The sequence below is a fragment of the Saccopteryx bilineata genome, chromosome 6 (assembly GCF_036850765.1).
Source record: "Saccopteryx bilineata isolate mSacBil1 chromosome 6, mSacBil1_pri_phased_curated, whole genome shotgun sequence".
Lineage (NCBI taxonomy): Eukaryota > Metazoa > Chordata > Mammalia > Chiroptera > Emballonuridae > Saccopteryx > Saccopteryx bilineata.
In genome coordinates, this window is record NC_089495.1 from 1,653,222 (window position 1) to 1,668,927 (window position 15,706).

Consider the following 15,706-nt stretch of genomic DNA (forward strand, 5'->3'; position numbering starts at 1 on the left):
GTGTGGATCCTTTTTCACCCTGAGCTGCTCCGATGCTCTCCCCGACTAGAGTCAGGCTGTGCCTTCTCAGCCAGACTGTCCGCCCGTGACGCCGCGTCCCTCCCCGGTCATCCCGTGCGCTGCAGGCCCTCGCAGGGGACGGTGGGAGCCGGCCCCTGTGGGCTCTCGGAGGCCGAATCTGATCGGGGCACTTCCTCCCCTCAGCGCTCAGTGACCGCGAGCTGGCCACTTGCCGTCAGCCTGGTGGGGTGTTGACACCGTGGCAACCGCGAGCTGACAGCGGATGAAGCTCTCCCTTCACCTGCGTGTAGGAGGCGCGGGCTTCAGTCCACGTCCCGTTCCCACCAGCTCAGCATCCCCGCGGGTGCTGGCCGGCCTGTCGGCTCTGAGGCTCCACGCGCCCTGGGACAGGAGACTGAGGAGACAGCCCTGCCTCTCGGCCGGGTCTCCCACAGCGCTGGCTCCGCCACTGTCCCCGCTGACCCTGTGCTGTAACGGCCGCAGGCACCACGCCCTGCTTCCAGTCTCCTCCCAGGTTCTGCCCGGAGGCCTGCTCCTCCCCCGCCCCTCAGGCAGGTGGTCAGTGCCTGTGCATTCCCAGGTCTCTCTCACACCACACCGCGCCCACTGTGGAGTGTGTCTGGAGGCCTGCTCCTCCCCTGCCCCTCAGGCAGGTGGTCAGTGCCTGTGCATTCCCAGGTCTCTCTCACACCACACCGCACCCACTGTGGAGTGTGTCTAAAGGCCTGCTCCTCCCCCCGCCCCTCAGGCAGGTGGTCAATGCCTGTGCATTCCCAGGTCCCTCTCACACCACACCGTGCCCACTGTGGAGTCTGCCCGCCAGGGCCTAGGACTCAGCGTTTCTCTCTTCAGGGGCGACTGGCCTACACAGCAGCTCCTGGGAGCCCTGAGCGGGAGCCAGGGGGACTCACTGCTGGTGGGTGTGGCTATGCTATGGGCTTTCTGAGGGCAGAGGCAGAAATCTACCGTGAGCATACGCATACACATGAACACACACACATATGTGTGTATGTGCGTCGGCAGTCTGTGCAATAGAACTAGGACCGCACACCGACCTCTCTCACTCCAGCAACACCAGCAGGTGCTGCCCGTCCTCACCCGCCTGCCCTCGGCCCCCCGGCACCAGGAAGCCTGGTTCACGGTGCCCTTCGTACGCTCACGACTCAGTTTCCCTGCATCCCCCCAGCCCTCCCACGGTACCAGCTACAAGCCTGTTCGACCACCGTAGCCACACCGCCTGTGTCCACTCTCGGTCACCAACAGAAGGGAGGCTGGCCTGTCGGGAGTTGTAACTCTCACCCCCTCTCTCCCCAGATGAGCCTCGCGCTGTGTCCCCTGGGAGGACACGGGTCATTTCCCCGTAGCAGGCACCGGACCTCGGTGGCTCCACTCACAGAGGGTGACCCTTCTCTTTCTCCTGCTGTCTGTGGGGCCTACGGCGAGCTCTGTAGGGAACTGTCCCCACGGAAAGCCGGGGCAGTGTGTACTGTGCACTGTCAGGGTTTGGTGACCTGACTCCAGGGGGGAGGGACGGCCGCTCACCTGAGAAACTCCCCAGCCTGGGTGTGTACTGTGCACTGTCGGGGTTCAGTGACCTGACTCCCGGGGTGAGGGACGGCCGCTCACCTGAGAAACTCCCCAGCCTGGGTGTGTACTGTGCACTGTCAGGGTTTGGTGACCTGACTCCAGGGGGGAGGGACGGCCGCTCACCTGAGAAACTCCCCAGCCTGGGCGCTGTTGCGTCTCCGCCGTCGTAAATCTCCAGCGAGTCCCAGTTCTGCTCGGTGGCGAAGCTGATGACCTGGATCTGCCAAAGGACGGACATGGGTGGGTATGGCACCGCACACGGTGCCCACAGCCTCAGCTTGGGGGGCTTGTACGCAGACACGCGTGTGGTGAGAGCAAGGCCGACCCGAGGAAAAGAAACCGTGGAGAGGCCTCGCAGCCGTCCCCACAAACGGGACTTCTGATAGAATTTTCCTCCAGGAATCTCTCGTTTGACTTTCAGATACAGAAACGTGACTGAAAAAACTTTGTAGAACCAGTAAGAAAAGAGAAACCAGTCACTGTGAGCATGTTTAAAATGACCAACACTAAAAAGGAAACGAGAGGAAAACCCCTCCCCCAGGGAGCTGGCCGAGCCCCACCCACCCGCGGAGGCCCCGCTGGAAGGACCCACCTGGATGCCCGAGCCCCACCCACCCGCGGAAGGACCCACCTGGATGCCCGAGCCCCACCCACCCGCGCAAGGACCCACCTGGATGTCCGAGCCCCACCCACCCGCGGAAGGACCCACCTGGATGCCCGAGCCCCACCCACCCGCGGGGGCCCCGCGGAAGGACCCACCTGGATGCCCGAGCCCTCCGTGACCAGGATCTTCCACACGCAGTTCAGGTTGTTGCCGTAGGGCTCCGGGAACCCAGGGGACAGGATGGTGCCCCTCCGCTGAGTGAAGCTGCCGCTGCAGGGGACTGAGAGAGGGGACCAGACTCAGGGAGAATGAAACTGAGAGACGGGACCGGATTCAGGGAGGATGAAACCGAGAGACGGGACCGGATTCAGGGAGGATGAAACCGAGAGACGGGACCGGATTCAGGGAGGATGAAACCGAGAGACGGGACCGGACTCAGGGAGGATGAAACCGAGAGACGGGACCGGACTCAGGGAGGATGAAACCGAGAGACGGGACCGGACTCAGGGAGGATGAAACCGAGAGACGGGACCGGACTCAGGGAGGATGAAACCGAGAGACGGGACCGGACTCAGGGAGGATGAAACCGAGAGACGGGACCGGACTCAGGGAGGATGAAACCGAGAGACGGGACCGGACTCAGGGAGGATGAAACCGAGAGACGGGACCGGACTCAGGGAGGATGAAACCGAGAGACGGGACCGGATTCAGGGAGGATGAAACTGAGAGACGGGACCGGACTCAGGGAGAATAAAGTGCAGTCACGGCCACGACGATTTGGCGGGACCGACTAGCACGAGAAATGTTAGTGAACTGTGAGGCTTGAAATGGCACTTTTGTTTTTTGTCACCACGGTCATATTTAGCCTGTTCTCCTTTAAGTTGGCCATTTCCTTGATGACTGTTCACGATGTGACGAAGCTCAGAGCATGTGCCTAGAATGAAACTTTTTCGAGGTCTCTGAGAAGGACTGCTGCCTAACAAGGGCGTCTCCACCATCACCTGTGTTTGGAATAATCTATCTGCCGCTTTCCAAGAGCTTTGCAGACGGTTCTTTTCCACAGGCTGACCTGTGTCGAACTCCAGATGCTATTCATGCGATTTATGGGCAGATCCGGAGATGGGGAGGGATACGTGAAATGCCCAGATGACTTCAGTGCTAACGGTGACTGGCTGCAGGCTCCCACTCGCACGGCTCAGGGGCAACACAGCTAACGTCACCACAGTTCAGGCTGCATGCAGCTGCCACGCTGCCGAACCTCACGGGCACGTCTTTATGAAACAGGCGTGACACACATCAACATCACGATTCCCCCGCCCCCAGAATGGAGTGATGTGCACGCCCAGCCCAGCCCTGCCGCGGGCTTCAGAGCTGACGGCGCGCTCAGGAAGGGCCGAGACGGAACACGAATCTCCTCGCTAATCTGATGGGCGGGTTCGCGGAACAACACGGCTCAGGCCTTGTGGCTGCTCAGGCTTTCCCTGCGAGGCCCACTGCCCTGCAGACAGAACTGCAGCATGAGCCCCGGGGAGGCCGGGCAACCAGCTCACAGGCGTCTGCACAGCCCTCGTGGGAGCGCCCAGCCTGACCAGGCGGTGACTCAGTGGGTGGAGCGTCAGACTGGGACGCGGAGGACCCAGGTTCAATACCCCGAGGTCGCCAGCCTAAGTGCAGGCTCATCGGGTTTGAGCAAAGCTCACCAGCTTGAGCCCAAGGTCGCTGGCTCGAGCAAGGGGTCACTTGCTCTGCTATTGCCCCTTGGTCAAGGCACATATGAGAAAGCCATCAATGAACAACTAAGGTGCTGCAACGAAGAACTGATGCTTCTCATCTCTCGCTCTTCCTGTCTGTCTGTCTGTCCCTGTCTGTCCCTCTCTGTCTCTGTCGACCCCCAAGGGGGTGGGGAGGGGACGCCCCTTACCCACGCAGCTCGGGATGGTGTCGTTCCACTGGGCGAGCGCGTTGGGCACGGCCCGACAGCGCACGGCCGCGGAGCCCTGCAGGAGGTACCCTGGGTTGCACTCGAACCGGACGATGGAACCGGCAGAGAACTCGGACCCGATCCTCCTCCCGTACCGGGGCTCGGGCACAGAGCTGCACTGGGTGTCGCTGGTCCGCGGCACGGCTGCAGAGAGAACACACAGTGCCCACGTCGGCGTCGTCAGTGAAAAGTGGCTGGTTCACCCGTCTGCCCGGGTGTGAGCACACGCGGTGGTTCACCTCGCCGTCCTCCCCTCACTGGGGAACGACGGGCACGTCCCCACCCTCGCTTCACCCTCCTGCCTCTCATCTCATGTCAGACGTGTGGCCTGCAGGGACCCCATCACTTCCAGGCAATTAGAACTAATTAACTGCCCCAGTAACTGCGCTTGTGGTAAGGGATCCCTGAGAATGTGCGCTCTTATCCTCAAGGAACTTGGAGTCCAGAGAGAAAAGCGGCCATACATTATACATAAAGGGCTACTTACAACATGGTCACTGTGACATAATGAACAAAACTGAAAACAAAGAGGAATAATCGTATGATCCAGCAATCCACCTTCTGGTTATTTTCTCAAAGTAACAGAAACCAGGTGCACGAAGCGTGTTCAGGGCAGCGTTGTTCACGGCAGCTGAGGGACGGGCGCTGTCCCAATGTCCACCCCCCGACAGACGCGTACAGAACGGGACACATGTGTACAAGGCATGTCAATCAGCCTGAACGCTCTGAGGAGGACGAACATTCACGCACGTCCTCGTGCCTCCCGACTGTCCAGAGCACGATCTTACAAAGATTTTTATTTTAACAATGTGAAAGGCAACAGTAAAAAATGGCAAATATGTGTTCTTGTTTCCATAAAGTTGGTTATCAAACATGATTTTCAGTTGGTAAAACTGGAACTGGAACTGATTTCATTTTTTGAAATAATCCTCACTTCCGGGGGTCAGCGAGCATGAAAACATGTCACTCCTCAAAGGGTTAATAGCGGGCAGGGACCCTGCGGTGTGCATGGGAACGCGTGACCCTGGGGGCGCGGTGCCGGTGGGGAACGCCCCTCACAGGACCCGGAGTCTTGCGCACTTGACGTGCGTGGTGCGTACAGGAGCCGAGTGAAGTAGTCCGACTCGTGGGGGCAGAGGGGCAGGGTGGCTGGTGGCGGTGGGGGCCGGGGGCACGGTGAGGAGCTGCTGCCGTTCAGCCAGAATAAAGTATGAATCCGTTAATTTGTAACAATGACTGAAATGAGTTTACATGAGAGGGTAAAGCTTATGTTGCCACAATCACAAAGGGAAACAGGCACTGTGGGGAAACACAGAGCCGTCACTCTACCTGGAGACCCTGGGAGGTCGCAGAGGGGAGGGAGGGGGCCCCACTGCTGGAGGCAGCCTGGTGACAGAATCCAGCCTGTGACCTCCTTCCCAGGGGCCTGCCTCCTGGACCAGCCCTTCTCCCTGGGGGCGGGTGGGAGGCGGGGATGGGAGAGCAGTTTTGCGGGGCGAGAGAGCGAGCCCACTAGCCTAGGCGGCCATCCAGCACTGAGTGAAGAGACGGGCATGTTGAGAAGGCTCGTCCTGCTCTCAGAGCTGCATCATTTGGGAACGCAAATCAGGTTCAGCAGCAAGGAGTCAAGTTATGTAACAGGTCCGGCGGGGGTGGGTACTGCCTGCAGGTGTGGGGAAGGCCAGGAACAGCTCTGCCACCTGCCACCTGGGCGCTGTCCGGCCCTCGGGGCTGGGCCACGTCATCCTCCTGCTGACCACACACAACGTCCGAGACCACCGTCAGCTCAGGCCTGGCCACAGGCGCCGTGGGGGACACCATACAAACCATACAGGATGCCAAGTCCCCCTCTCCCAATGAACACAAGCGATCACCGTTCCTACCCACATCTGTATCTGGGCTCTGTCCTCCACCCTCCCAGGTACAGACTACGATGCCCAGCAACACAACGTCTGACCCGGCACCCTGTCCAAAGCAACACCACAGCGCCCAGGTCACCCAGCGCAGCCTGAACCCCGACCCGGCCCCTCTGGGAGCTCTCTGGTGAGGCGTCCAGCTGCTCCGTGCTGGCCCGTGTCTCCATCCACGCCGCGAGCAGAACCCAAGCTCGTCCGCCGGCGGGGTGTCCCTGTGGCCTCCGGGTGGCGGGCAGCGTGGCGAGTCTGGTCACTACGCGGCAGGTGGGAGACACGCCTGGGCTGCAGGTCGGAGATCCCAGCTGTGAGACAGCTTTCTGTTTATAAACAGGGCACAGGATACAGTTGTGGAAAGTTCTTCAGGGGCCATGAGGTCCATCTCGCCGACAGCCTTGATCCGACACGCAGGTCCACCAGGAATGTGGTCTGGAATGTGTGAATCCGGTCCTGGCCCTCTGCAGTGAGATCAGTCCCTGTTTACTATCCCCAGACCCCCCATCCCTCTCATTCTCGTGTTTTTCATTCAGAAGCCCAGCCCCCGGAGAGGACGTGGTCACAGACTTGTTTTCTGCTAAGATGGTCCTGTCTCCCTGCTGCCTTCCCTAACCCGCTGGTGTCCCGCTGTGAGCCAACCCTCAGCTAGGACAGACACGGACACCGTGTGGGCCACGTCCAGCCGGGGCGCAGTCTTATGTAAACACAAGCAAGGGGACGACTGTGATTAAACTGCATGTCAGGTCAGCGCCGAAACACTGCCTGTCATAAGGCAAAAGTTAGTAAAAATGTATGCTATTGCCTAATGGCTACACTTAAAAAATTAGCGACACATTGGCAGTACGGCACACACAGGAGTCTATCTTCCCTCCCCTCCTTTTTCTCGGAAAAGAAGAAAAAAAATCAACACAAATAACCAGAAGCAGGATAAGTATGATATTCTCCTATAAACACGACGTGGCTCATAGCTGAGTCTCCCAGGTGTCTGCATCCTGACTCAGGACTCGTGGCGTTCGCTGGCGTCTCTGCTTGCTCTTTGTAACAGAACTGTGTGCCAACCAGGTGAGGCATCCTGGGACCACGCAAGTCTGGAAGCCCCTGTGCCATCTTGATTGTTAGCAACCTGGAAAAGAACGGAGCTGGAGAGGAAGGCGGTGCTCAGGATGTTCTCATACAGTGAGGTTCACAGAACTCCCAGGCGTCCCGACGACGGCGTCTTTCAGAAGGCGATGTTCCATTTAACTTTTCACACGTGTCGAAAACAGTCGTCGGCGCTCCTGCATCACGTGGTGCCTGCACTCGCGGTCCTGGCGCTTTCTCTCCAAGGGGTTTCGCTGTGACACAAAGTCACCATCTTCGGCCTAACTGCCCTCTAGGAACTTAGCACGGGAGGAGGGGACATGGGAACGTTATGAGATATGGAGGTTGTCAGAGTCCTTGTTCTTAAGTCCCAGGAACATGGACCCCCTTATAAATCACTGTCTTCCATGTCTACGTTTCTGTAGTTCATCCATTTCGATGATAGTATCTTCATTTAAACAGTTTTGCAGATGATGACTTTGAAGTGTAACATTGGAAAATAGGATAGACATCGGGTCATTTGCCTCAGATATTTTATAGGACAGCCTGATTGATATTCTAATCTTTATAATATATATATATATATACACACACACACACACACACACACACACACACACACACACTGAAGGACGCCTGTTGTCAAGGCTGAAGAGCCAATAACTTCACATTTCCTGGGATGAAAATGTACTTAACCCAAAGGGGCGCAGTTTCCTTATATATCACTCCCACTTACTGGGTTGTTTACCTGCTTTCACAGGGATAATGCTGGGCTTATCTGACGGGAACTGAGAGAGCAGGAGCAAGCTGCCCACACCGACCCTCTCCAGTCAAGCCCGTGTGGTAAATGCTGCTTCGTTCTTTGTATTTCAACAAAAGGTGTGATTCAGGACAATGCAGCTGATTTGTATTCAGTTGCCTCATCATTCAAGCAATCGCTACTGGAACTAAATCAGAGGATTTTCCTCCAACGCTTGGTGAACACCATCCTCACTCTCTATTACTTTTTAAATCACCTGATTGCTGAACACGGCCAGGTATTTTTCTCTTTTGTAGTGAAATATGCGGAGGGCACGGGTTTGCCGTGTGAGAGCATCAGAAACGGAAGGGATAGGATGGGAGGTTCTTCTCCATAACGCTCTGAAAGACAGGACGCTGCCCAGCGGGTTTCCTGGAGACACGATCATTCCAGTGGAGAAGCCGCTGGCCAGGCGGTGAGCCTCCCCCACTTCTGAGGAAAACAGGGTGCAGGGTAATCTCTCCAGCCTCACGCAAAATCGGGACCGAGGACAACAACGTCCTGCTTCTTGTCTTGAAGACAGAGTTCGCCTTGGAAAGGGTCAGTCTCTCTCAGATCCCCTTCTGTCCTGTCCTTCCACTTGAGAGCCAAAGACCTCCCTGTGCCTTTGGAAGCTGCGCTTCAAGTGCGTGGGTGACCCCGCAAAACACCGGTGAACTGGAAATAGGAGAAAGTCCTCGTTTTTCAGAAACTTTGAGCAATCTCAAACATTTCAGATAAGCTCCCGATTCAACAATAAATACAAGGGTGCTGAAATTCCGAAAGTTAACAGAACACACAAACAAAATGAAATAGGTATAGAGCGTCAGGGACGCCTGGATCTGTTACTTGGATTCGTTACACCGATCTTTCCGATCCGTTTTTGCAATAAGATTCGGAAACGCATAATTTATGTTGTGTGCGTTCCCTTAAACAAGGTTGCTAAAATCCAAATTCTCGTGAAGCATCTGCCTTAATTAGATGAATGTAACAGAGCGGACGCCAGGCCGCAGAACGGGAGGGGCTGCGGGGGGGGGGGGGTAACCCCGTGGGTGTTCGCTGCCCGCCCCTGCCCGGCACGCGAGGGGGCGCTCGGTCTGCGGGAGAAACAGATTTGTGCCGAACCCAACATTTTCATATGTTTTATGAAATTATTTCATTATACATCCATGAATCCTCTCCATTCCTTAACTGCCCACAGACAACGGCCCTTTGGCCGCAGAGGTTGGCCGGGGGCGCGTCGGGGAGCGGATCGGAGCGCGCGCGGCGCGGACTCACCTTGATACACGAAGTGGAAGCCTCGGGCGGACGCCCCGCTCCTGGCGCTGAACCGGAGGAGAATCTGATTGGACGTGGCCAGCGGCAGCGTCTCACCTGGGAAAAGCGGAGACACGCACGGATCGATCCACAAACACACGCCGATGGGGGGGGCGGCGGCGACTTTTCGGAAAAGAATTGTATACCTGGAATTTGGCACGTGGTTTGTGAACTCATAGAATCTCATATTAGGGCTCGAGACCCACGCACAGTGTTTCTACCAAGACCTGAACGCTCTGTTCTTGCCAACGCGTTCTATCAAAATGCTACTTTAGCCATGATCTCATTTCTGCTTCTTTAAAAAAAAATTATTGAGAATAGGCCTATTTGCTGATAAGGTGAGAAATATATAAGAATTGGATGATTCACTGATACACAGAATCAACTTTATTTAACAATTACTTGCTAAGATTTTGCTTAAAATTAACAACATGTCCCTGAGTCCAAAGCTGATTTTAAAAAAAATTGAAGGATTTAGGAAAAAGCTCAAGAAATATACTTTTTGCTTTCTAATTAATCAAGAACAGGTACAACCCACGAACGATCTCTGTCAGGTCCTGCTGAGGGGCGTGTGAAGGCGTACCCCTTCCCGAGGGGGACTGTTCAGGAGGTGTCCGAGGTTTAAATGTGTATCATCTGATCAGGTCTAGACATCACATCACTGGACGTGGGGAGACATGGTCCAGACCAGGCCTGAAGGACTCTGGTTGATAAGAGTGAAGACTGGACATGATCAGACCTTAGTCAGGGTCAGCCACAGCCCAGGAAGCACAGAGGGGACTTCACTGCGTGTTGGGGGCTACAGAACCCAGCAGTGGCTCAGGCGGCCCCAGGGCGCCCTTCCCCATCCGGACACGACCCAGAACTCCACACCAGTGGGTTTGCTGTCCCGGTTCTCTGACAGGGAGACTCTTAGACACGTCACTTTATGAAAAAATATAGAGTAAAATAAGTTGTGAAATACTTCACGTTTCATGAAGCCCCAATATGTATATATGCACACATATATGGGTGCATGCAGGCACATGTGTGTGTAAGCACATGCACTATTTATACATGTGGGTGTAGCAGATCTAAACATATGTTTTTATAGAATTCAAGTGACTGGGACCAAAGCTCTACTACTGTGTAGCTCCAGGGAAGGTCACAACAGGTAGAACAGAAACTAAGCCACATCCAATTCTTACTCCTCTTCTTTCTGTTTTCCATTATTATGGAGATGACATTATACTGTTCCACAGTTTTCATTAGCAAAAAGGTAAAAGCACGTAGTTTTATCTATGGGGTAAAAGTACATTTGACATTTTATATCAAAGATAAGATTTTGCTAAATAAACACACTCAGAGATGATTAAATTCTCCACCCAGGCGCGCACACATTTGAAGTTCACCAGTCCGGCTCTGTAAATAGGGCTGGAGACAGAGTCCCCTGCAGGCTTACCGGAGTGGGAGCCGGACAGGGAGCTGAGGAGCCGGGCCTGGGCGTGCGCCCCGTCAAACAGCTCTGCCAGGTCATTCAGGGCCGTCTGGAAATAGGCAAACTGTCCAAACACCACTGCGAAACGAAGGGGCACACACTTAAAAACAACACAACGAAATGAAGATTTTCTTGGACCGCATGCAATAGATGCCACCAAAAGGTCATGTCCCTAAGAACCCTGAAGAGAAGAACACAATTATTTCCCCTGCTTTCTAAAGCTTTGCAGTTGCTAAAACAATTGTACCTTGTTCCTTGATCTTCTGGCACTTACTACAGGAAAAAGATGACGACTGTTTTCTGTAGAGTTCAGACATTACTGTAGATGTTTTCTCCTCAATGCTACTTTAGGATGGAGGGAGGGTCGCTGTGAAGCTGCCCCCCATGGTTAAGGGCACGGACAGTAAGTGTCCGGAGCAGGACAGCTACCGGACGTAAAAGCATGCTAATTTGGTAAGAATCGAAAAGTTTCAAGCTATGGTTATTTCCATGCCAAATGCACACGATTCCTTTAATTTATGCCCGTAGTGCAGCGACGCAGTTGTACAAAGGGCTGGCTGTCCTTGCACTCAACACTCTGTTACCCTCCTGGGTGGTGGAGCCGCAGGGACACACCCCCTCCCAGGAAGTCGCAGTGAGGTGCTGGCTGACGTCAAGCTTCAGCAGTGTTTGTCCTCACGACAGCCACAGACAGGGCCTCCACCATGTTTAGAAAGCCTGTGGTTTGGTGTTGATTTACAAACAACGAGACATTAGGTGTGAATTGTGTGTTAGGGTTCAGCTGAAATCGTTCCCACCACTCTGAGCAGTAGTTGCGGGCGAGGGTAGCAAGGGCTCACTCAGAATTCTAAGGAAAGGATTAAAGGCAGTGTTGGCAAACAGATGCCAATCTAACAGCTTGTGTGCGTGTGCATGCGTTCAATTACACGTGACCTAGATTCCATGACATGTACACAGTCCCTTTATTACATATATATAATAGACTCTATGACATATATAGATAGATAGATAGATAGATATAGATTTTTTTTTTTTTTTGCATTTTTCTGAAGCTGGAAACAGGGAGAGACAGACAGACTCCTGCATGCGCCCGACGGGGATCCACCCGGCATGCACACCATGGGGCGACGCTCTGCCCACCAGGGGGCAATGCTCTGCCCATCCTGGGCGTCGCCATGTTGCGACCAGAGCCACTCTAGCGCCTGAGGCAGAGGCCACAGAGCCATCCCCAGCGCCTGGGCCATTTTTGCTCCAATGGAGCCTTGGCTGCGGAAGGGGAAGAGAGAGAGAGGAAGGCGCGGCGGAGGGGTGGAGAAGCAAATGGGTGCTTCTCCTGTGTGCCCTGGCTGGGAATCGAACCCGGGTCCTCCGCACGCTAGGCCGACGCTCTACCGCTGAGCCAACCAGTCAGGGCGATATTTTTTTTTTTTGACAGAGACAGAGAGAGTCAGAGATAGGGACAGACAGACAGGAAGGGAGAGAGATGAGAAGCATCAATTCTCTTATGCAGCTCCTTAGTTGTTCATTGATTGCTTTCTCGTATGTGCCTTGACTGGGGGGCTACAGCAGAATGAGTGACCCCTTGTTCAAGCCAGAAACCTTGGGGTCAAGCCGGGAACCTGTGCTCAAACCAGATGAGCCTGTGCGCAATCCAGCAACCTTGCGATTTTGAACCTAGGTCCTCCACGTCCTAGTCCGATGCTCTATCCACTGCACCACCACCTGGTCAGTCTATGCCAGGGGTCAGGAAACTCTTTGGCTGAGATAGCCATGAACGCACATATTTAAAAATGTAATTTTGTGAGAGCCATACAACGACCCGTGTACATTATGAATTATCCAATAAAATTTTGGTGTTGTCCCGGAGGACAGCTGTGATTGGCTCCAGCCACCCGCAACCATGAACATGAGCGGTAGGAAATGAATAGATTGTAATACATGAGAATGTTTTATATATATATATACACACACATACATATATATATATATATATTTTTGTATTTTTCTGAAGTTAGAAACGGGGAGGCAGTCAGACAGACTTCCGCATGCGCCTGAACGGGATCCACCCGGCATGCCCACCAGGGGGCGATGCTCTGCCCATCTGGGGTGTCGCTCTGTCACAACCAGAGCCATTCTAGCACCTGAGGCAGAGGCCATGGAGCCATCCTCAGCGCCCAGGCCAACTTTGCTCCAATGGAGCCTTGGCTGTGGGAGGGGAAGAGAGAGACAGAGAGGTAGGAGAGGGGGAGGGGTGGAGAAGCAGATGGGTGCTTCTCCTGTGTGTCCTGGCCGGGAATCGAACCTGGGACTCCTGCACGTCAGGCCGATACTCTACCACTGAGCCAACTGGCCAGGGCCGAATGTTTTATTTTTAACATTTAACATTATTTTTTTATTAAAGATTTGTCTGCGAGCCAGATACAGCCATCAAAAGAGCCCCATCTGGATTGCGAGCCATAGGTTCCAGACCCCTGGTCTATGCCTATAGATTTTATTGGCAGATTTTATGATTTCCTATAAAGAGACACAGGTGAACATGCACAGTTTTCCCTGTGGACGACCTCCTGTAAAGACCACCTCTGGGAAGCGGGAGAAACTGTGATTTCTGCAAGATCCTCATTTGCACCACACCTTCCTTCTCCGTGCCCCCCCCCCCAGGCAGACGGGAGCCCCGGGGTTCGCTCCGCGGGAGGAGGAGTGAATGACGTTTATCAAGTCATGTGGACCATCTTGGCTTTACCAAGGGCACACAGGTGATGCCTTTGGATAAAAATCAAGAGATCATCCTGGCATCTGAAGACCTGTCCCAGCTGTCACTTCCCATGCAAAGCCTGTGTGCACCACGGGCAGACGTCCCTTCCTGCCTGGCAACGGTCACCCCAGCCCCTCGCATTGGTGGCATCTCCGAGGCACAGACCACATTTTGTCCATCATGATACTTATCATAATGGTTGGATTGATTCATTCCCCAGGAGAGAAAATGAAAGCTAAGGTAGTATAGTATCTCATAAAAAAAATCTCCTATAACTCTTTAATTCCAAAGTAAAGATTTTTGCCCAAATAGTTGTAATATTTATGTCACTGAACATTTCTGCCTTGGAAGATCTGATCAATATTTAGAATGTGATCAGTATGTTTTTCTATTGAAAAACTGTAATTGTTTTGTGACAATAAAATATTTTAACACACTAAAATGATAGGCTATAAATAATACACTAAATGATAGACTATAAATAAATAACAGTTGGCAGGAAAAAAATTTGGTTTCTCCCATAAAGAAGTTTCCTGCCCAGCAATTAATGTTCTTGCCATAGAATTGTATTTTTGAAAATATTTTCCCTCAAATTCTGACACTAGACTTTTATCTGCTTTAGTTCTATGAGGGAGTGGCTGCTATTTTGTGTGGGAAATAAAAAGCCCGATTAGGCAGGATTTTAGTTCTGCTACTAAAAGAAAGAGCTAGTCTACAGAATGACCAACCACACACTCTGTTTGGCTCGAGAAAAGAATCTCACACGATAGATTCTCCTGGTCAGCAGTGAGGGAGGAGAGCCAGGACCCGGTGCTGAGTCACACCTGGTCAGCAGTGAGGGAGGAGATGCCAGGACCCAGTGCTGAGTCACACCTGGTCAGCAGTGAGGGAGGAGATGCCGGGACCCGGTGCTGAGTCACACCTGGTCAGCAGTGAGGGAGGAGAGCCAGGACCCAGTGCTGAGTCACACCTGGTCAGCAGTGAGGGAGGAGAAGCCGGGACCCGGTGCTGAGTCACACCTGGTCAGCAGTGAGGGAGGAGAGCCAGGACCCAGTGCTGAGTCACACCTGGTCAGCAGTGAGGGAGGAGAAGCCGGGACCCGGTGCTGAGTCACACCTGGTCAGCAGCGAGGGAGGAGAAGCCGGGACCCAGTGCTGAGTCACACCTGGTCAGCAGTGAGGGAGGAGAAGCCGGGACCCGGTGCTGAGTCACACCTGGTCAGCAGTGAGGGAGGAGAAGCCGGGACCCAGTGCTGAGTCACACCTGGTCAGCAGTGAGGGAGGAGATGCCAGGACCCAGTGCTGAGTCACACCTGGTCAGCAGTGAGGGAGGAGAAGCCGGGACCCGGTGCTGAGTCACACCTGGTCAGCAGTGAGGGAGGAGAGCCAGGACCCAGTGCTGAGTCACACCTGGTCAGCAGTGAGGGAGGAGAAGCCGGGACCCGGTGCTGAGTCACACCTGGTCAGCAGTGAGGGAGGAGAGCCAGGACCCAGTGCTGAGTCACACCTGGTCAGCAGTGAGGGAGGAGATGCCGGGACCCGGTGCTGAGTCACACCTGGTCAGCAGTGAGGGAGGAGATGCCGGGACCCAGTGCTGAGTCACACCTGGTCAGCAGTGAGTGAGGAGAGCCAGGACCCAGTGCTGAGTCACACCTGGTCAGCAGTGAGGGAGGAGAGCCAGGACCCAGTGCTGAGTCACACCTGGTCAGCAGTGAGGGAGGAGAAGCCGGGACCCGGTGCTGAGTCACACCTGGTCAGCAGTGAGGGAGGAGAGCCAGGACCCAGTGCTGAGTCACACCTGGTCAGCAGTGAGGGAGGAGAGCCAGGACCCAGTGCTGAGTCACACCTGGTCAGCAGTGAGGGAGGAGAGCCAGGACCCAGTGCTGAGTCACACAAGACCCTGATAGAAACGAAGTCATTAGGAGAACGAGCTCCGATTGGAAGCAGAGTTCAGGAGGAATCCCAGGAAGTTACGGTTCAAGGGGTCAGACAGGCCTCAGCCTGCTTTTCCGTCTCCAGTCACTCCGAGGCATGGTCACTGATCCAGTGACATTCATCACGGCCAGAGGACAGTGCCCCTGACCCACGCAGCTTGGCGACCCTCCCTTCCACCTGGAAACAACTGACAAAATATGAGAAAAACTGAGGAGAGAGGCAGGCCTGCCCTCCTCCGTGGTCATTCTGGATCAGAACCCTAGGA

The 15,706-nt window shown here is 54.4% G+C and overlaps 1 protein-coding gene across 1 annotated transcript in view; it reads right to left on the minus strand.

The window, feature by feature from the left end:
• CSMD1 (CUB and Sushi multiple domains 1) overlaps positions 1-15,706 on the minus strand; it is a 1,658,614-nt gene that overhangs the window by 203,937 nt on the left and 1,438,971 nt on the right. Inside the window, exons 32-36 of the mRNA XM_066237815.1 lie at positions 10,720-10,833; positions 9,240-9,335; positions 4,134-4,337; positions 2,368-2,492; positions 1,732-1,828 (exon numbers count right to left, since the gene is read on the minus strand). Of these exons, the coding sequence (XP_066093912.1) occupies positions 1,732-1,828; positions 2,368-2,492; positions 4,134-4,337; positions 9,240-9,335; positions 10,720-10,833 (636 nt within the window). The remainder of the gene's footprint in view (positions 1-1,731; positions 1,829-2,367; positions 2,493-4,133; positions 4,338-9,239; positions 9,336-10,719; positions 10,834-15,706) is intronic.